General features: G+C 43.5%; 1 protein-coding gene across 1 annotated transcript in view; it reads left to right on the forward strand.

Moving 5' to 3' along the window:
- LNPEP (leucyl and cystinyl aminopeptidase) overlaps positions 1-22,843 on the forward strand; it is a 149,542-nt gene that overhangs the window by 104,732 nt on the left and 21,967 nt on the right. The window contains exons 14-16 of the mRNA XM_082258796.1: positions 5,196-5,357; positions 13,739-13,879; positions 17,641-17,722. Of these exons, the coding sequence (XP_082114922.1) occupies positions 5,196-5,357; positions 13,739-13,879; positions 17,641-17,722 (385 nt within the window). The remainder of the gene's footprint in view (positions 1-5,195; positions 5,358-13,738; positions 13,880-17,640; positions 17,723-22,843) is intronic.

Here is a 22,843-nt window from a genome sequence, read left to right on the forward strand (position 1 = left end):
GATATGGCACCACAAAGTCGGCAATTTGGCCTGTCAAATCACATGACAAGTCACTCAATGTGAACGAGGGAAGAGTTGTCTCGGACTGTCTGAATTGCATAGTAGCAAATTCGATTTTTACTTTCATTCTCCTGAAATGCACTGTAAATAGAAAAAGCATCTGATTGGTTCTTACAATCAACACAGACTTTCCAAGACAACTTCTCGTTAGTTCTTTATAAACTAGTAAAAGCATGCAGGTAAAGACATTAAAGTTATTTCTGTCTTTCCTGATGGGCATACTTGTTCCAGGTCAGTGTATTAAAGACTACATCCTCTGTAAAGTGCTGTGGAACTGGTTGCAGCATTGTACAAATAAATAAAACATGCAAATTTCATTACATTACACATTAACTTCTACTGGTGGCTGAGCATTATGCTGCAGCTAAAAACCCCTTTTAAAGCATCTAAAACTTTACAAACCGCTTTTAACCACTTAAGGACCGGAAGGATTTGCCCCTTAATGACCAGGCCATATTTTTTAATTTGGCACTGCGTGAATTTAACTGACAATTGCGCGGTCATGCAATGCTGTACCCAAACTAAATTTACGTCCTTTTTTTCCCACAAATAGAGCTTTCTTTTGGTGGTATTTGATCACCTCTGCGCTTTTTATTTTTTGCAATATTAATAAAAAAAAAAGTGACAATTTTGAGAAAAAAAATTACATTTTCTACTTTTTCCTATAAAAAAATATCCAATATACTCCATTTTTGTCATATATTTAGGCGGAAATGTATTTAGCTACATTTATTTGACAAAAAAAAATCTCAATAAGCATATTTTTATTGGTTTGCGCAAAAGTTATAGCGTCTACAAACTATGGTGTATATACTGGAATTTACGCAGCTTTTACTTTTTGTCTGCCCATCTCATTTCTTGAAGTGCTAAAATGGCAGGGCAGTACAACCCCCCCCCCCCCCAAATGACCCCATTTTGCAAAGTAGACACCCCAAGCTATTTGCTGAGAGGCATGGTGAGTCCATGGAATATTTTAGACTTTGCCCCAAGTTCCGGGAAAATTATTTTTATTATTATTAGTTTTTTTTTTTACACAAAGTTCTCACTAAATTATATATTGCTCACACATGCCATGGGTATATGTGAAATGACACCCCAAAATACATTCTGCTGCTTCTCCTGAGTATGGGGATGAGACTTTTTGGCAGTCTAGCCGCATTTACGCCCTTAGAAAGCCTGAAGGTGGTGGTTGTTGGTCTCACACATGTGGTATCTCCGTACTCAGAAGAAGCCGCAGAATGTATTTTGGGGTGTCATTTCAAATATATTCATGGCATGGCATGAATATATTCATGGCAAATATCATTTAGTGACAACTTTATGTAAAAAAAATAAAAAATAATAATTTTCCCGAAACGTGTGGCAAAATATAAAATACTCCATGGATTCACCATGCCTCTCAGGAAATAGCTTGGAGTGTCTACTTTGCAAAATGGGGTCATTTGGGGGGGGGGGGGGGGGGAGAGGGTTTGTGCTATCTTGAAATTTCAGGGCCTCTGAAACTGTGATCGGTATTGAGGAAGTAAAATAAGCAATTTACGCCATCAGGGGGTTAAATGTGCCTATCTGAGGTGGTGTATGTGTAGTGCTTGGTGTACGCACGGTTAGATGCTCTCTCCTCTCAAGCTGGAACTGAAAAGGGCTCCACGAAGGGAGAGAGCATAATTTCCTGTGCCTGTGTTTAAAAAACACAGGCACAGTATGGTCTGGCATTGGTCAGAACCGATCTCCAGGACCAGGCCAAAAATCATTGGCCTGGACCTGATGACTGATCGGTTCTGTACTGAATCAGACCATCGCGGGGACGGAGGGCGCGCTCGCGACCGACGTAGACCTACGTCGGTTCACACAGGAGGGGCTGCCTGCCGCAGTTCGGAACTACTTAAAAATGTTTTCGCTGTAGTTGGAATCATTCACCTAAAGTAAGATTCCATATTTTATTTAGAGACTTTTCTCTCATGCAAGCATTTTTAGCAAAGGTAACGCTATATGATTCAAGCCTCCTTCAAGGGTCAAATATGGCTGTTGAATCGAAGGAGGAGTCTTGCTGTTTCTGGCCTCCCTTATACATGGGAAATTCCCAACACAAAGCTAGAGGAAAATGATACTGAAACGGTCTTTGTCTCCTTGAAGCCTACATAGCTTGTTTACCTGGGCAGTTATTCTATTGCCTTTTAGGGGTTTGGAAATGTTCACACTGGTTGACTTTTTTCCCCCCCCCCCCCCCCCCCCCACAAGTTCACCTTACTATGTATTACCGATATGTTATGTTGACTAACAAGGCTATATATAATGTATGTGGACTAACAATAATAAATAAATACATATATATATATATATATATATATATATATATATATATATATATATATATATATATATTTATTTATTTTTTTATTTTTTTTTTTCTTATAAAAAATTTTTATGATAAATTTTCAAAAGTACAAACCGGTATTACAATCTCAGTAGGCAAGGACAAGCCAAGTTGTACAACATACACATTTTCACACAGCATCAGAGAACGTCCTGGCAACATCGCCAGGGCCACCGTTTAGCAAAATATAAGAACAATTATCCTGTAGCTTTCCCAAGGCTATACAGAGCGCCACAAGGGAGTAGGTGTATTCACTATAAACTCACAATTGTAAAGCCTCCTACCTATCTGAGATTGCCACTTATGCACAAACATGGAATCAAAGGAGCCCAAAACCGGACTGGGATCCCCTCAACAGAAAAAAAGGGGGGGGATGGTGTGAGAATAGTAGAAATAAGTACGGATCTAATCTTAAGGGGGAATGTGCGCAACCCAGATGGACAGGCGGGGGAGAAACCGGCTCAAAAATTCTAAGGGTGTCAGGCACATCAGTTAGCATGTTATATGTCTGGGAGGCCATAATAGCTCAAAACTTGGGGGAGCAAGTGAATTCCTTCCAGTAGAACCAGTTTTTTTTTTTTTTAACTTTCCTTCTAATGGTTGGGGGAAGCTATCAAATACGCCATCTGGTGAGTCTCATTTATAGGATATATATATATATATATATATATATATATATATATATATATATATATATATATAGTAAAACCTTGGATTGCGAGCATAATTCGTTCCGGAAACATGCTTGTAATCCAAAGCACTCTTATATCAAGGCGAATTTCCCCATAAGAAATAATGTAAACTCAGATGATTCGTTCCACAACCATTTATTCATAAATCCTTCAGTTTATAGTCCATATAAAAAGATTATAGCATTGCGATAGGTTATATAACCATAAAATGTCCATCCACAAATAGCCGCTTCCACAAGGGGATTACAAGCAAGATCCAGCAAGAGCTCAAAGAGAAGAGAGGCGCCACTAAGTGTAGCAATATGGTTCCATTAATGAAGGTACAACATTTAGCAACTCACATGGTTGATGAATAAAACAGGCACATCTAAGTATGCAGGCATCCGGGTAAAGCTGTCCACATAGACCATCTTCTGCACCACCGGCTGCCAGTCTGTAATCCTGACCGGGAAGACCACCCTGCAGTAAAGCGATCTGATGCCTGCATCCTTAGATGTGCCTGTTCCAATCATCAACCATGTGAGTTGCTAAATGTTGTACCTTCATTAAATTTAACCATATTGCTATACTTAGAGGCGCCTCTATTCTCTTTTATACTCAGCTGTGACTTGAGGCTACTTGTATATCAAGTCAAAATTTATTTGAAAATTTTGCTTGTCTTTCAAAGCGCTCTTAAACCAAGTTACTCTCAAACCAAGGTTTTACTGTGTGTGTATATATATATATATATATATATATATATTTTTTTTTTTAACCTATGCAATTTTTGGTTGATTGTATAAATGTCTGCATTATACGTAAATCTATAACTTAAAATCCCATATAACTTTTAACATGTTAATGTTATTTTTAAAAGTCGTTTTTCCAATTTTTTTAAATTTCTGGCTTTTATTAAAATAATACTTGGTAATCCTGTTATTTAGATGGACTCCCTGTTACAGGGTTATAATGCTCTAACCCTGGGCAGGAATAACAATTTGGAAATTCCTATATAAAGTTTCCCTGCCATTGTCTAAAGACATAAATGATTTTATTTGGGGGTCATACTGTGTATATATTAAAGCTCATATTTTAAACTGTGTGTTTTTGAATTTTGATATTTTGTATCAATAAAAAATAGTTTTTAATTTTTTGGGGTATTAGTTTGATTTTTTTTTGCTGCATGAAAGCCCTCGGGAGAAATGTATTGTATTTGTAGCATATGAGGATCTTACCACATACAAACTGTGAAAAACGTCTTAGTTTGTTAACCACTTTACCACCGGAGGATTTTGCTGTCTTGCGTCTGGGCCACTTTTAGCGATTCGGCACTGTGCGACTTTAACTGACAATTGCGCGGCCATGCAACGCCGTACCCAAACGAAATTTACGTCCTTTTTTTCCCACAAACAGAGCTTTCTTTTGGTGGTATTTGATCACCTGTGCGATTTTTTACTTTTTGCGCTATAAACAAAAAAAGAGCGACAATTTTGAAAAAATAACAATATTTTTCATATGAAATTCCCCCCCAAAAAATGTAAAAATCAAAATTTTTTATCATTTTAGGCGGATTTGATTTCTGCTACATATTTTTGGTAAAAAAAATCGCAATAAGCGTATTTTGATTGGTTTGCGCAAAAGTTATTGCGTTTACTAACTAAGGGAAAGATTTCTGTAGTTTTTGGTGTTTTTTTTTTTTTAACGAGTAATGGCGGCGATCTGCGTTTTTTTTTTTCTCCAGACTCGATTCCCCGACGATCGGGGAAGAGCAGCCTCCGGCGAGAAGGGGGAGTGTCTGGCGACGTAGGTCTACGTCGTCAGACCCACAAGAGCCACTTTGCCGCAGTAGAGCTCTAGTGAGCAGCAGCAAAGTGGTTAAACACGGGATAGAGCACATGCTTAGAATCGTTTTTTTTTCCCCACAGTTTGGTTTGGAGGTGAATCCTTCATATAGATAATTCTCTGCCAAAAAGATGGCATAGAATACTGTTAAAATCCAGGATTTCATAAACCTCTTTGGTGGGATTGTTGGCTTTTATGAAACACTGCAGTATTGCTATTTATGGGCAACTCATGTTTGTTTTTCTCAGTCTTCCAACATCGGTCATGAGCATTGTATTTAAAGTTGGTGCTAGCACAGATGATGGATGGGAATATCTCCTACAAATGTACAGCAGGTCCTTATCTGAGGCGGAAAAGATGAAAATGCTGGAAGCTCTTGCAAATACTGACCATGGCGAGAAGTTAATCTGGTATGTGAATATTGCGCCCTAATAATAATATTCATGTTTTATTTATTAATCTGAATGTGCTACAGCATTGGTAGGTGCACACTGCAGGAAAACAGCCCCTCCAACCTCACATCAAGCATATGCTCTTCTTTATCTGCGCACAATGGACACTCAAGACGAAATCCAAGTCGTTGCAATTTTGATATTCCAAAATAAGTTTTATTAAAGATTCAAGTCACCCATAGCACAGGTACAGCTTACACTCCTCAGCCATAAGGAGCCTTAAGCTGGCCAAAGATGGATTGAAAATTAGCTGGCTCAGCAGGGACTGGACAAATTGCGATTAGTCTATGGCTGTTCCCACTTGACATAAGTCGATCTTCTTCTGTTGATCGAGAATGTTGGAAAAATGTAATTCGATCAGCAGCACCGAGGAGTCTGTCAGAATACAGCATAGCGGGGATGATTCCTCTATCCACCTTACTTGTTATCGGCCCTCTGGCTGTTAAAAAAATAAATAAATCATCTATGGTGTAATCATAGCACAAAAAAAGTTATGAATTAAAGCCCTTTTGGCTGAAACCCATCATTTTGATGCACCCTAATGTAGCATTTGGGCTGAGATTTCATGTTTTTGTAAATCCTAACTCTTATTTGCCCTCATTGGGTCTGTAATATTATATTTTAAGTGGAAAAATACCTGTTGATCATGTCAGAAATTTAGAGCTGTCCTGTGTCTTCTGCACACTTACGTTCTCAAAATAATTACCCCACGCACTTCATATCTTAGAACTACAGATTGATTAGCCATTTTATTGTGGATATGGGAGAGTGGGTGGACCTAAGCACTTTAGCAAAGAAAACTGGGCAGAGCTGACAACATTCAGTCCACAAAAATGCTATGTGCTGTCAACCAAAAAAAGGACTTAAGCTGGCCATAGTTGAGTCAGGTTTTTTTTTTTCTTTAGTTCAATCAGTGGGTTGAAGGAAAAAAACTGACCCAATTCCCCCATCCACACATTTGAGGTAAATAGGGAAATCCTCCCAGCTCTGTTGGAATACAATGATCAGCACTGCAGACTGTAGCCTGCTGCAATGATTCAGCGGACATTTTCCAACAGGGTGGTTGAACAGAAGTAGATATGTCTTTAAAGGGATGAAAAGTGTAAATTTGAAATGTGCATGTATTGCAGTGATGTACTGCATATATCCTTTTTTTTTTTTTTTATTTCATCTTGACATACACTTTTAATTGGGCTTTCAATATTTCTGAATGTTGCTAAGCTTGCAGCTGAGTTTTATATGTGAGATAGCAATTTTTTTTTTTATCTCTGTCGCTCATTGACAGACGTAGTCTTCTTGATTCACAAGAACTGGGTTATGTTGTCTCCGCAGGAGCAGGACTAGGCAGAAAGAAAAAACGTTCTGGCTCCACCTTAGGGGCAGTCCCAGAGGGTATATCCTCCCTCTCTCTGCTACAAGGCATCAGTTTTTTTCTGTCTAGTCAGGAGTAAGGACCTAAGTTCCTTGCTGGGATCTTTTTGGTCCTGGCAAGATTTTTTCTTTAGAAAAAATATTTTTTAGGTAGTTTTCTCCAGTGTTTTTTTCCTGTGAGATCTTCAAGCAAAAACGCCGGACTGGGCGACACTAGTGGTCACCCCAGCCGGCCTACGAGCGCGCGCAGACCATTGCATTGCGCTTGGTCGGCCGCGACACATTCAAGTAAGTATGCGGGGCCGGGCGACGGGCTGGATGTTGAGATCCAGTGGTCACCCCGGTTCTGCCTACGAGCGCGTGCAGACCAGAGCTCCGCGCTGGGTCGGCCGCGACGGAGTCCCATTGGAGGGACTGACCTTGCGAGTTAAAAGTCTCGCTTGGACGCCAGGAACCAGAGAGTCGAGGCGTCCGGAGTGGTCCACAACCCCCCACCCCGGTGGAGAGGGTATTGTGAAGAGAGGGTGCCTGTCGGTTCGGTATGGTGAGTAAACGTTCCCTTTTTTTCCTCGTTATGAGGCAGTATGAATTATGGGCCCCTCCATACATGGTCAGTATATATCTGACATTAAAAGTCCCCCTTGTAAATACAGTATGTGTTTGGTGGGAAGTGGACTTGGTTTGAGAGCTAACACTCTACCCAGCAGACTGTAGTATTACAGCAGACATAGGAGGTATAATCCTACCTTAATTGTAGTGTACCTCCTGCAGATCGATAAACCGCCACTTAGCAGAGATGCAGGTGGATGTGCTGGGAAAAACGATTTCGGCGGTCCGCCGCCATTTTGCCGTAGACCGGGTGCATGTATGTCCTCAGGTCACGCCGGCCGCCATGTTTTTGGAGTCTATTGTCTCCTGTATGGGGGCGGCCATGTTTGATGAGCCCAGCTACCTCGTGGAGAGCTGGGAACGCTGGAAGGCGTACACAGGGGGCGGAGCCACGTCCTTCTACCCGGGAAAACGAACACAGCTCTTTCCAGTCTGTAAAAGACAGACGCTGACTGCAGTTGGTTGGAAACTTCTCTGCATCGGGTGGTGAGCCTTGGGGGTCCCTCTCTCTCTCTGTGGGGATCAAGAAGCAGGTACTCTGAGGGGCGCTATTGCGCTAGGGGGAGACACATAAAAAAAAAAAAGAGGTATTTTTTTGATTTAAAAAAAAAAAAGTTTTTTGTTTTTTCTGGCAGAGGTGTCCTGAATTAATATGGACCCTGCCACTCATGTATCTCCACCGGATCCCCTCGAGGTGTCTGCAGGATCCTCCAGCACCCCACTGACGGTTGAATCATTGTCAGCTATTATGGAAACTTTTGTGTTCCGGGTGGAAGTGGCTTGTCAGGGACAGGGCGCAAGAAAGCGACCCCCGCCTAACCCCTTATTATCTGAAACTTCGGATTCAGACTCTGAGCCTATTTCTGCAGTTGCAGGTACTTCATCTGGGATTGGTGTCTCGGGTACTGTCTCTTCAGACAGTGAGGAGGATGTTTCGGCATCAGCCATAGCCCGAGAGGAAGCGTTGGTAAACGCACTCATTGTATCTGTTCAAGAAACCTTAAGATTACAGGGTATTCCGTCGGAAATAGCTGAAACTGAAATCCCTTTTGGGACTAAAAAACGCATGAAAGTGGCAAAGGTTTTTCCATTGCCCAAATGTTTTGGCAATCCAATCAAAGAAGAATGGAGTCTGCCAAAACGCACCTCTGCTATTTCTAAACGCATTAACAGGCGTTATCCGTTTGAGGAAACCCTCATTAAGAAATGGACAGAACCACCTGTGGTGGATTCACCAATTGCTAGATTGAATAAAGCCACGGTTATTCCTTTAGAAGACGCTCCGTCTTTTAAAGATCCAGTGGATCGCAAGATAGAAGCTATGTCTCGCACCATGTTTTCCTTGATTGGATCAGCTTTCAGACCAATAATTGCTATTGGTCTGGTTTCGCAGGCTGTAACTGAATGGACCAAGTGGTTACGCCGGGACTTAGAAGAGGTCCCTCAGGCGGTATCGGATTTGTTGGAACAAATGATACAGGGGTTACAGTTTGTGTGTGATGCGGCGTTAGACGCCACTCCATTATTGGCGCGAGCATCAGTTTCAGCAGTGGTTCTCAGGCGTACACTGTGGCTAAAAGGTTGGTTTGCCTACCAAGGTTCCAAAAAAGCATTAGCTAATATCCCCTTTTTAGGAGAGCGTCTATTTGGAGCCAACTTAGATGAGATCATTAAGGATCTCACGGGTGGAAAGAGCACCTTTTTACCGCAAAATGTTAAGGGTAAAGGAACTCGTCAAAGACGAGGGCCTTCTTTCTCTGCTCACAAAAAGTTTTTTCGTCCCGCGGGTGAAAAAATTAAGTCCTCCAAAGCTCCTTCAGGAGGCTTCAAGGGACGTTGGTCGGGCAAGCAAAAGCCCGCCCCCTCCAGACCTGAAGATAAATCGTCCAAAGCCTGAAGGTGCGCCCCCACCCATAATTGGGGGGGGGGGACGTCTTCGCCGGTTTCCCGGATCCATGGCTTTCCAGAATCCCAGACAAGTGGTTTTGCGAAGTCATAAGGTCAGGGTACAAGATCGAGTTTCGATCTCTCCCACCGGCGCGATTCTTCCCTTCCAATATCCGACTATCCCCGGATCGTTTAGAAGATCTGCGGAGAGCAGTCACGGATTTACTACAACAAGGAGTGGTAGTCCACGTTCCTTGGACAGAACGTTTTCAAGGGTTTTATTCAAACCTATTTACAATACCCAGGAAAGAGGGCAAAGTGCGTCCAATTCTGGACTTAAGGGCACTCAATTCCTTTCTCAACATAAGGAAATTCAAGATGGAATCCATTCGCACAGTAGCAGCCTTCCTGCATCCAGGGGATGTCCTAGCGTCCATAGACATCAAGGACGCCTATCTTCACATTCCCATTTTCGCAGGACATCAGCGGTTTCTACGCTTTTCCGTAGAAGAGAACCACTATCAGTTTGTGGCTTTACCTTTCGGTCTCGCCACGGCCCCTCGGGTCTTCACGAAGGTGTTGGCCCCAATGTTGGCACTACTGCGCCAAAGAGGCATATTGATTCTAGGTTACCTAGACGATCTCCTGCTTCATGCAGAGTCTCCTCAGACCCTGCTACAAAACATAGAAATTACTATAATTTCTTTACAGGAATTCGGGTGGCTGGTGAACCAGCAAAAGTCATTTCTGGTTCCCACCCAGAGGCTCGAATATCTGGGTCTAATTCTAGACACAGTCAGGTCAAGAGTTTTCCTTCCGGTAGGGAAACTCCGGAAGATTCAATCAGCAGTCCAGTTGTTACTATCCAACAGCTGGTCTTCTCTTCAAACTTGCATGAGGGTTCTGGAATTGATGGTGGCTTCCTTCGAAGCAGTCCCATTTGCCCAGTCCCACACCCGAATTCTTCAGCAAGAGATTCTTCTCAGATGGAATCGGAATCCGGAATCCCTGGACAATCGGATCCGATTGAGCAAACAGACCAGAGAGTCTCTGGTCTGGTGGCTTCGGTCTCCGATGCTCAGCCAGGGAAAGTCATTTCTGCCAATATATTGGACGATAGTGACCACGGATGCCAGTCTATCCGGATGGGGAGGAATTCTCGGTCAGTTATCTGTCCAGGGACTTTGGTCCCTGGAAGAATCCAGGTTACCGATAAATGTATTGGAACTGAGAGCGATCAGACTTTGTCTGATTCACTGGACCGAGCAGCTCCAGGGCAGCCCGGTTCGGATCCAGTTGGACAACGCCACGGCCGTGGCTTATGTCAATCACCAGGGGGGCACCAAGAGTGTCCGAGCGGCCAAAGAAGTGGCTTGCATTCTTCGCTGGGCGGAACGATTTGTTCCAGCTATCTCTGCGGTGTTCATTCCGGGGGTGGAAAATTGGCAGGCAGATTATCTCAGCCGTCAGACTCCGGATCAGGGGGAATGGTCCCTCCATCCAGAAGTTTTCCACCAGTTGTGCCTACGTTGGGGCACCCCGGATGTGGATCTGTTGGCATCACGATTCAACAGAAAAGTACAGAGATTTGTGGCTCGCTCCCGCGATCCTCTAGCAGAGACCGCAGACGCACTGGTCACCCCGTGGGGGCAATACCAGCTAATGTATGCCTTCCCTCCTCTTGGGTTACTGCCAAGACTTCTTCGCAGGATAGAGGAGGAAGGAATTCCAGTAATCCTGGTAGCTCCGGACTGGCCTCGCCGAGCTTGATACGCCGACTTGGTCAGACTGGTGGCGGACGTCCCGTGGAGACTTCCTCTCAGGGAGGATCTACTGTCTCAGGGACCGATCTTCCATCCTGCTTTACGATCGCTGGTTTTAAACGGCCTGGTTATTGAGACCCAGGTGCTGAAGGACAAGGGATTGTCAGCTTCAGTTATTCCTACTCTAGTTAAAACAAGGAAAGCGACTTCCAGAAAGATTATCATCGTACATGGAAGTCTTATATTGTGTGGTGTGAATCCCTTGGGTTCCATCTACATCTTTATTCGGTAGCCCGAATATTGGCTTTTCTGCAACAGGGAGTTGAGCAGAAGCTGACCTTGAGTGTTATCAAGGGTCTGGTTTCAGCATTTGCTATCTTCTTTCAGAAGCCTTTGGCTACTCATTCCTTGGTGCGGAATTTCATCCAGGGGGTGTGACACCTGGCTCCGCCAGTGCACGCGCCGTTACCATCCTGGGATCTTAATTTGGTGCTGTCGGTTCTTCAGACACCTCCCTTTGAAAATATCAGGGAGATTCCCTTGCTTACTTTATCCCAGAAGGTGGTCTTCTTGGTGGCTATCACTTCTGCACGCAGGGTGTCAGAACTGGCTGCATTATCCTGTTGTTCCCCAGATCTGGTGGTTCATAGGGATAAGGTTGTTCTTCATCCGAATCCATCCTTCCTTCCTAAGGTGGTTTCAAAGTTTCATTGAATGAGGACAGTGTATTGTCCTTCCTATGTCCTTAGCCCAATCATCCTCGAGAATTTGCATGGCATTCCTTGGATGTAGTTCGGGCGATCAGGATATATTTGAATACTACGGATTCAATTTGTAAGACGGATTCACTGTTTGTGATCACGGATGGCCCTAAGAAGGGGTTGCCTGTTCTGCTGCGACCATCTTTAGATAGATCAGACAGACGGTGGTATAGGCTTATTTTATCTAAGGGTCGGGATCCCCCGTTCCCTGTTAAGGCGCATTCTACTCGGGCGCTTAAAGTTTCCTGGACCTTCCGCCATCAGGCGTCAGTGGTTCAGGTTTTCAAGGCGACTGTTTAGTCGTCGGTTCATACCTTTACAATATTGTATAAGGTTTATGTGATGGCATCGTCAGATGCCTCTTCTGGCCGCAAGGTTCCTGCAGGCCACTGTTTGAGGAGACTGTTGGTCTACCTCGAGGATTTGTGGGGTAGGTCTCATCTGTTTACTCGATGAGTCCTTTGATACTTCTGGTTGGCTCCGGTTGGGCCTTCTAGATTGGATTTTGATTTCGGTCAATCCCACCCCTCATTTGTGGCACTGCTTCTGGATGTCCCAGTTCTTGTGAATCAAGAAGACTACGTCTGTCAATGAGCGACAGAGAAAATCTGATTTTTGTAAGATCTTACCGTAAAATCCTTTTCTCTTAGCTCATTGACAAACTTAGTACCCGCCCCTCTATTATTGAGTTGGGTTGGGTTAAATTCTCTGTTGCTGCTTTGTGACAGAACTGATGCCTTGTAGCAGAGAGAGGGAGGATATACCCTCAGGGACTGCCCCTAAGGTGGAGCCAGAACGTTTTTTCTTTCTGCCTAGTCCTGCTCCTGCGGAGACAACATAACCCAGTTCTTGTGAATCAAGAAGACTACGTCTGTCAATGAGCTAAGAGAAAAGGATTTTACGGTAAGATCTTACAAAAATCCGATTTTTTTTTTAAGTTTTGCTAATTTTTAGGAAGCGTTTTAAAAATTGTTATGCAGTAGTGACATTTTTCTTTTAGACATGTTTGCTAAATTGCACTCTAGCTTATACTGCAGCTATACTAAACCTTTGTGTGTAAGGAAAACTTACTGAAAATTCAGTAAGTAATTTTTACTATATTTGTTGAATTTTTTTTTTTTCACAAACTAGATAATTATGATTTATCAGTGACAGAAATATGTGATTTCTCTTTACATTTAATATGTCCATTTGGTTTTACATTGATTTTATGTAGAACGTTATTCTTTCTGCTCTGCCAGTGAAAGTATCAGCAAACTGACATTTCCAGTAGTGTAAATATTTCCCCTGGTAAATCAAATGAACTCCAGATGTGCTGCAATTTGTGGGAAATTATTGATGTCATGTTTCATCAAGTCGTCTTTATCTACCAGGAAATGTCATTAAATGCAGCAGTTCTTCATATACAGCCTTGTTTTATCATATAGAAACAATGTGTGTGTTCCCTGCAATGATTAGGAATGTTCCTGTTATGAAATATGGTAGAAGCTATAAAGCTTAGGAGTGTTGGGTAAAGCATGCAAAGACTTTATGGATATCTTCTTTTTTTTTTTTTTTTACGAACAAGGAGTGCTTTATTGAGAAAAACATAACAATACAAGGAGCATTTAACAAGACTTTATGGATATCTAGCTTATAACTAGACCCTTTGTTTATATGGTGGGGGCATGCTAGTACCTCAAACTCCCCAATAGCTGGAGAATTATTGGTTGCTTTTCCCTGTTTCTGAATGTTGCATCACTACCACTAGAGAGGAACTAAAAATGGAAGCTGCAATCTTGGTATATTAGAACTGGTCACTTGGTCCTCCTATTTTGTACTTGACCTTCTAAATATGCCCCATCTGTTTTTTTTCTAGCATGCCTTAACGATCACAGTCACATTTTATTTTTAAATTATTGCATTACTGCATTGTTTCATGTAGTGTTAACATATTCTTGTACGCCAGGTTGATGGAGTCTGGTCTTCGTGGAGATGTTATAAGATCACAGGATTTTCCAATTGTTATTCGCTTCATTAGTGAGAATGTTCCTGGATTTGTTTTGGCTTGGAACTTCGTCAAGCAAAAGTGGGATGACATCACTCAGAAGTAAGTACAGCAAAGGGGTTTACCACACTCTACTGTACACTGTAACGCAGCTAGAGCTCAATAGTTGGTTACTTTAACCGGTTGCCGACCGCCGCACGACTATATACTGCGGCGGTCAGCCCCGGCCAGGCAGAGTGACGTATCGGTACGTCACTCGCCTGTCACTGACTTGCGAGCCTATCGCGGGCGGGCGCGCGCCCGCCGCGGCTCGTTCACAGACAAGTCAGTGCGTGTGACCGGCGGACTCGATGTCCGCCAGTCACACTGCGATCGCTCCTGTGAAGGGAGAAAGACAGAGCAGCTTGTGTAAACAAGCTGCCTGTCAGTTCTCCCTGTGTAAAAGTGAAGATCTGACCGTTTTACTATGTAGAACGGTTGATCTTTGCTTTTACACCAATAGGAATGTCCCTACACAGTTAGAATCACGCCCCTAGGACACACTTAACCCCTCCCTGTCCAATAAAGTTAACCCCTTCCCTGCCAGTGTCATTTTTGCAGTAACAGTGCATATGTATAGCACTGATTACTGCAGTAATGTCACTGGTAACCCCAAAAGTGTCAAAAATGTCAGTCAAGGGTCCGATCTGTCCGCCGCAATGTCGCAGTACCGAAAAAAAAATCGCAGATCGCCGCCATTACGCGTTAAAAAAAAAAAACACCAAAAATGACAAAAATCTTTCCCTTTGTTAGTAAACGCGATAACTTTTGCGCAAACCAATCAAAATACGTTTTTTGCGATTTTTTTTTTTACCAAACATAGGTAGCATAAAACAAATTGGCCGAAAAATGTTAAAAAATTTTGATTTTTACTTTTTTTTTGGGGAATTTCATATAAAAAAATGTGAAAAATATTGTTATTTTTGCAAAATTTACGCTCTTTTTTTGTTTATAGCGCGTGATCAAAAAATCGCACAGGTGATCAAATACCACCAAAAGAAAGCTCTGTTTGTGGGAAAAAAAGGACGTCAAATTCGTTTAGGTACAGCGTCGCACGACCGCGCAATTGTCCGTTAAAGTCACGCAGTAAAAAATCGCAAAAAAACCCCTGGTCCTTTAGCAGCCAAATCCTCCGGGGCTTAAGTGGTTAAGGAACTTTTTCATTTAATAGACATACTGTAGATGTTAACAAAAAAAAAAAAAGATAGAATTTGCCCAGTTGCTGGAAATACATTCTGTTTGCTGATTGCCCGCCGCATATATACTGCGCAAATCAATGTATGGGTACGTCAGTTCGCGGGAGCGGTGCTGGGGACGAGTGGGCGCGGTCAGTGACTCGCTCCCGCCCCTACTAGGCAGCGGGGATGCCGATCCATGGGGGCCGGCGGCCGCGATTGCCGCTGGGCACTCGTGATCGCTCCCCGCTGAGAGAGGACGGTCAGCTGTTGTAAACACAGCTGACCGTTGTTCTCTCTGAAATGATCACAGAGCGCCTGTGATCCTTCTGTATAGGATCACAGGTCTCTGTGGTCATTTCACTAGTCCCTCCCCCATACAGTTAGAAAACACTTTTCTGGGATTTGATCACCACTCTGTTAACCCCTTCCCTGCCAGTGTCATTATTACAGTAACTAGTAATAAATAAAAAATTCAGTGCAACTATATAAAATAATAATAGAAAGCTGCTATACACTAAAGGATCAATAAACCAAAAATCCCAATAACAAATATATAACAAAAAGTGCAGCGCTGTCAAATATGGATTATGAAGATGATATCGAGGAGAGCAGTCCACAGGTGCAAATTATGGTGAAGCATGCACAAGATATAAACATTCAGTGCTCTTCAATGTGCTGGTAATCCTCCACCCAGTCTCATTAGCCTCTCACCTCACACTTAGCCGCTGTGTCACCAGACGGGCTAGTAAGACATTAAACTTTCTCCAAGGATATCCCCAATATAGATCAGATCAGTATTCCTCTTCATCAGAAAATAAGGCTCACAGGTCCATAAAGCGGGTAACAGGTCCATAGGAAAACAAAGGTCCGGAATGGGGTTCCTCTGCCTACCTCTTTCACATAGACCTGGACATTGCTCACTTCCAAAGCAGACAGAAGTGGGAAACTTTCTTCACGATGCTGTAACCATGTTCCTGGTTTATAATATCAGAATGGTGGTGTTCAGTGAATACCTTCCTCCCTTCTTGCCTGACCAGCAATGAGATATAGACTTTGGGGTTGATTTACTGAAACTAGAGTGCAAAATCTGGTGCAGCTGTGCATGGTAACTAATCAAGCTTTGACAATAAAACCAGGAAGCTAATTGTTTTCTATGCAGAACTGCACCACATTTTGCACTCTCCAGTTCTAGTAAATCACCCCCAGTTCATCTCCTATTTTCACTCGACAATATTTAGACTGGAAGCTATGGGGGTGTTGTCTGTCTGCCCTTTGTTGTGAATTATGATCCATGAGAGTATATCACAATAGCTAGCTATCTGATCTAATCTATCTAATGTGATAGATCAGATCTATTTAGCCATCTATGTATCTGATCTGTCCCATCTATCTAATCTGAGCTGTGTATGTCATCCGATCTATCTTTCACAAGTAATAAGAATTTGTAATTTTGGCACTAGTTGAAAAGAGGCAAAAAATTTGGACACTATCGGATTGATTAACTAAAATTGGAAGTGCAAAATCTGAGGTAATTCTGCATAGAAACCAATAAGCTTCCAGGTTTCTTTTTTTTTTTTTTTTTTTTGTCGAAGCCTAATTGAAGAAGCTCAAGTTAGAAGCTGATTGGCTACCATGCACAGCTCCATCAGATTTTGCATTCTCCAGTTTTAGTAAATCAACCCCTATGCCTGCCACTATCCAGTGCACTACCTGTTGCTCTCAATTTGATTTCTGCAATACATGCGATCATGAGAAGACAATATAATGGACCCCAGACGGTTATACTAGCAGTATTTTAAAAGTGTATTTCAAATTTAAATAAATATTTGTCTTGATTAAGATATTTTCTTTTTGTAGTTTGCTGGAAACAACATGTTCTTTGCCCTCTGCCATGCAGTCATGTACCTGAAGTGGAAAAATAAACACCTAGTACTCTCCGCTATGGGGAGTATGTGATTCTCTTGCCTTCCTCACATTGCCGCACTGAGAGCCTGAGCAGCCAATAGTCAGGCTCCAGCGCTATAAAGGCAGGCCAGGGCGAGAGAGTTTAGCCCTTTTGTAAGTACTTAACAGAGTGCCTTGGAGCTTGCACAGGGCTTCATGTTTTCTTTTGTCACACTAATAAGTCAAAGCATAGGCAGCGGGGGGACGGGGGATGGGGTTCAAGCTTGTAAGTAAACTGTTTTGACCTGTATGGGATTATCACAAGTTTACATTGAGGCTATTTTAAAGTAAAAATGATGTGTGCTGTCTGGAACCACTCATTTTAGTAATTCATATATTGCCACCTTCCCCCAGCTCTTGTATTCTGTCCAATGTAGGGGTTTAAAGTTGATGCTCTGTACCTACACCTACTGTCCAAAGTCTGGTTTTGTAGCACCTTTATAAAATTCAGTGATATTTCAGTGCAATAGACGCTGCAAAAAACAACAGGTCTCCTGCTTGTTTTTTATCACATGAGCTTTGTGGGAAATGCTGACTGTCTTGTCATACAGCATGGCTGGGTCCCAATTAAAGTTATTATTATTTTTATTTTTTTTAAGTTTTGCAGATTTTTACTTTTCTGTTGGCTCATAGTTTTGTTACTTATTGGCTAATGCATCATGGTCTTTATGTAAAACCAGCCTTAATCTGATTTTCTTATAGATTCCCTCCAGGATCATTCCCAATACAGGCCATTGTCACCAGGACCACTTCACAGTTTGCCACAGAAGTGTATTTAAATGAGGTAAGTATTTTTTGTCATCCTTAGAATACATTATTCGTATACAGAAACAATGGCAATTACACTAAAAAAATTAAATAAACCATATTTTATTATACACTGCACGACTCAAGAATGCTATTCATAGGCCATGGTTTACATGTAGGCTACCTTCAGGTGATTGGACAAAAAATTAGCTGAAGCTTCCCCCCCAGGGGCTTCTTCATATAACCTTTCCCATTCCTTGAGGGTCCAGTATTTTGCTAGCTGTCCTTAGGTAATGGGCCTCTTCTCTGGAGAAATGTTTTATCTTTTCAACAATTCCCTTTTTCTTTAAACACTTCTATCAAGATTTGACCACTTTATTGCCTAGCAGTTTCCAGATTGGTTACCCTTGGACCCCATCCTGTGTGGGGCCAGCCTGTAATATTGGCTTTAAGGGCTTACCTTGGTATGTTGCAACAATTGCAGTTAGCTCCAGGGCCACATATCTATGGTTCCCAGGCCCTAAAAACACTTTTGGGGGTATGTTAACTGTGACTGGCAAAACGTGAACCCTTGACAAATACAGTGACAGGAGTAAGGCAAGACAGGGATTCTGTGCAATATAGATAGGTTCCTACCTGACCCTAACCCAGGTCCAGGAATGGGAAGTTTTTCATCTTATTGTGCCAATCCCCTTTGTACTCTTCGCTAACACTATACATTTTTAAATCAATATGTAAAATTGGCGGTGTTTTCCATGGGGATGGGGAAATAGTTGCAACAGACCTTCCAGTTGACTCGCATCTGCTTACCATATTTGCCAAAAATGGGCACAACACCTTTACTGCCCTTCCTGCTGCCTTCCACTACAGAGACACATCCAAGAAACACAGTCAGTTCCTGGGTAATGGCACCTAGGATAAGAGGGCCACCTAACATGCACTCTGCTGATGACCAACAGGAAACCGAGAACAATGCTTAAGGTAACAGCTGTTCACTTGTCCTGGAGCAGTGTCCTGTTATTACACTGTTCCCTTCCTCTGATGCATGCACCACACAGCCTGTTTGACTAAAGTAGATTTCTCTGTCGATATGTCCGAATTCTTTGGAAATATTTTGACCCTCATAGAACTTCGGCTTCTTCCCTCCTCCCTGGTTCTTTGTGGAATCAGAAATTGAACCTCCAAACCTCTGAGGATGAAATGGGGGACACTCGCATTGTTGCGGGAAGCTACAGAAGAAGGAATTTACAGCCCCTAAATTCTATGGGCCACAAATTATAGCTTCTGAGCAAAACCTGTTCATTTTCGACACACTAATTCACAAAGCTAATCTTTGTCTAGTATCACCTTATTCTCCACAGCCAAAACAAGCCCTTATGGGCAATAATAGGCTGGCTAAGTCAAAAAAGACTTTTCTTTGCCTTGCACAAATTGAATGCCCACTTTGAGGATTGGCCCAAACCTGAAAGCATATTCACTTCTCTAAAGCATTTTGCTGAAAAGTATTCTATGGACAAAGAATTCACATAAAAAAAAATGGACTGTCCCAGTAGCAGGCCCTGGAACTTTAGTCCCCAATACACATTTTACAATTCCTATTCAGGATGTTTCTTCTTTCAAGGTTTCTTTTGAGAAGGGTTTTGAAGCTATCTTAAAGTGATTGTAAAAGATTTTCTCTATCGCTCATTGACAGACGTAGTCTTCTTGATTCTCAAGAGCTGGGTTATGTTGTCTCCGCAGGAGTAGGACTAGGCAGAAAGACAAAACGTTCTGGCTCCACCTTAGGGGCAGTCCCTGAGGGTATATCCTCCCTCTCTCTGCTACAGGGAATCAGTTTTTTTCTGTCTAGTCAGGAGTAAGGACCTAAGTTCCTTGCTGGGATCTTTTGGTCCTGGCAAGACTTTTTTCTTTAAGAAAAAGACATTTTTTAGGTAGTTTTCTCCAGTGTTTTTCCTGTGAGATCTTCAAGCAAAGATGCCGGACTGGGCGACACTTGTGGTCACCCCAGCCGGCCTACGAGCGCGCGCAGACCATGGCATTGCGCTTGGTCGGCCGCGACACATTCAAGTAAGTATGCGGGGCCGGGCGACGGGCTGGATGCTGAGATCCAGTGGTCACCCCGGTTTCTGCCTACGAGCGCGTGCAGACCAGAGCTCCGCGCTGGGTCGGCCGCGACGGAGTCCCAGTGGAGGGACTGACCTTGCGAGTTAAAAGTCTCGCTTGGACGCCAAGAACCAGAGAGTCGAGGCGTCCGGAGTGGTCCACAAACCCCCACCCCGGTGGAGAGGGTATTGTGAAGAGAGGGTGCCTGTCGGTTCGGTATGGTGAGTAAACGTTCCCTTTTTTTCCTCGTTATGAGGCAGTATGTATTATGGGCCCCTCCATATATGGTCAGTATATATCTGATACTTACAAGTCCCCCTTGTAATACAGCATGTGTTTGTGGGAAGTGGACTTGGTTTAAGAGCTAACACTCTACCCAGCAGACTGTAACATTACAGCTGACATAGGAGGTATAATCCTACCTTATGTGTAGTATATCTTCTGTAGATCCATATATCGCCTCTTAGCAGAGATGCAGGTGGATGTGCTGGGAAAACGATTTCGGCGGTCCGCCGCCATTTTGCCGTAGACCAAATGCATGTATGTCCTCAGGTCACGCCGGCCGCCATGTTTTTGGAGTCTTATGTCTCTTCTATGGGGGCGGCCATGTTTTGTGAGCCCAGCTACCTCGTGGAGAGCTGGGAACGCCGGAAGGCGTACACAGGGGGCGGAGCCACGTCCTTCTACCCGGGAAAAAGCAAACAGCTCCTTCCAGTCTGTGTAAGACAGACGCTGACTGCAGTTGGTTGGAAACTGCACTGCATCGGTTGGTGAGCCTTGGGGGTCCCTCTCTCTCTCTCTGTGGGATCGAGAAGCAGGTACTCTGAGGGGCGCTATTGCGCTAGGGGGAGACACACAAAAAAAAAAAAAAAAGAAAAAGTTTTTTTGTTTTGCTGGCAAAGGTGTCCTGAATTAACATGGACCCCGCCACTCATGTATCTCCTCCGGATCCCCTCGAGGGGTCTGCGGGATCCTCCAGCACCCCATTGACAATTGAATCATTGTCAGCTATTATGGAAACTTTTGTGTCCCGGGTGGAAGTGGCTTGTCAGGGACAGGGCGCAAGAAAGCGACCCCCGCCTAACCCCATATTATCTGAAACCTCGGATTCAGACTCTGAGCCCATTTCTGCAGTTGCAGGTACTTCATCTGGGATTGGTGTCTCGGGTCCTGTCTCTTCAGACAGTGAGGAGGATGTTTCGGCATCCGCCATAGCCCGAGAGGAAGCGTTGGTAAACGCACTCATTGTATCTGTTCAAGAAACCTTAAGGTTACAGGGTACTCCATCGGAAATAGCTGAAACTGAAATCCCTTTTGGGACTAAAAAACGCATCAAAGTGGCGAAGGTTTTTCCATTGCCCAAATGTTTTGGCAATCCAATCGAAGAAGAATGGCGTCTGCCAAAACGCACTTTTACTATTTCTAAACGCATTGACAGGCGTTATCCGTTTGAAGAAACCCTTATTAAGAAATGGACAGAACCACCTGTGGTGGATTCACCAATTGCTAGATTGAATAAAGCCACGGTTATTCCTTTAGAAGACGCTCCGTCTTTTAAAGATCCAGTGGATCGCAAGATAGAAGCTATGTCTCGCACCATGTTTTCCTTGATTGGATCAGCTTTCAGACCTATAATAGCTATTGGTCTGGTTTCGCAGGCTGTAACTGAATGGACCAAGTGGTTACGCCGGGACTTAGAAGAGGTCCCTCAGGCGGTATCAGATTTGTTGGAACAAATGATACAGGGGTTACAGTTTGTGTGTGATGCGGCGTTAGACGCCACTCCATTATTGGCACGAGCATCAGTCTCAGCAGTGGTTCTCAGGCATACACTGTGGCTAAAAGGTTGGTTAGCCGACCAAGGTTCCAAAAAAGCATTGGCTAATATCCCCTTTTCAGGAGAGCGTCTATTTGGAGCCAACTTAGATGAGATCATTAAAGATCTCACGGGTGGAAAGAGCACCTTTTTACCGCAAAATTTTAAAGGTAGAGGAACTCGTCAAAGACGAGGGCCTTCTTTTTCTGCTCACAATAGGTTTTTTCGTCCCGCGGGTGAAAAAACTAAGTCCTCCAAAGCTCCTGCAGGAGGCGTCAGGGGTCGTTGGTCGGGCAAGCAAAAGCCCGCCCCCTCCAGACCTGAAGATAAACCATCCAAAGCCTGAAGGTGCGCCCCCACCCATAACTGGGGTGGGGGGACGTCTTCGCCGGTTCCCGGATCCATGGCTTTCCAGAATCCCGGACAAATGGGTTTGCGAAGTCATAAGGTCAGGGTACAAGATCGAGTTTCGAACTCTCCCACCGGCGCGATTCTTCCCTTCCAATATCCGACTATCCTCAGATCGTTTAGAAGATCTGCGGAGAGCAGTCACAGATTTACTACAACAAGGAGTGGTAGTCCACGTTCCTTGGACAGAACGTTTTCAAGGGTTTTATTCAAACCTATTTACAATACCCAGGAAAGAGGGCAAAGTGCGTCCAATTCTGGACTTAAGAGCACTCAATTCTTTTGTCAACATAAGAAGATTCAGAATGGAGTCCATTCGCACGGTAGCAGCCTTCCTGCATCCAGGGGATGTCCTAGCGTCCATAGACATCAAGGACGCCTATCTTCACATTCCCATTTTCGCAGGGCATCTGCGGTTTCTACGCTTTTCCGTAGAAGAGAACCACTATCAGTTTGTGGCGTTACTTTTCGGTCTCACCACGGCTCCGCGGGTCTTCACAAAGGTGTTGGCCCCAATGTTGGCACTTCTGCGCCAAAGAGGCATATCGATCCTTGGTTACCTAGACGATCTTCTGCTTCATGCAGAGTCTCCTCAGACCTTGCTACAAAACATAGAAATTACTATGATTTCTTTACAGGAATTCGGGTGGCTGGTGAACCAGCAAAAGTCATTTCTGGTTCCCACCCAGAGGCTCGAATATCTGGGTCTAATTCTAGACACAGTCAGGACAAGAGTTTTTCTTCCGGTAGGGAAACTCCGAAAGATTCAATCAGCAGTCCAGTTGTTACTGTCCAACAGCTGGTCTTCCCTTCGGACTTGCATGAGGGTTC

This window comes from Pelophylax lessonae (assembly GCF_965119305.1).
Source record: "Pelophylax lessonae genome assembly, chromosome: 1".
Classification (NCBI taxonomy): Eukaryota; Metazoa; Chordata; class Amphibia; order Anura; family Ranidae; genus Pelophylax; species Pelophylax lessonae.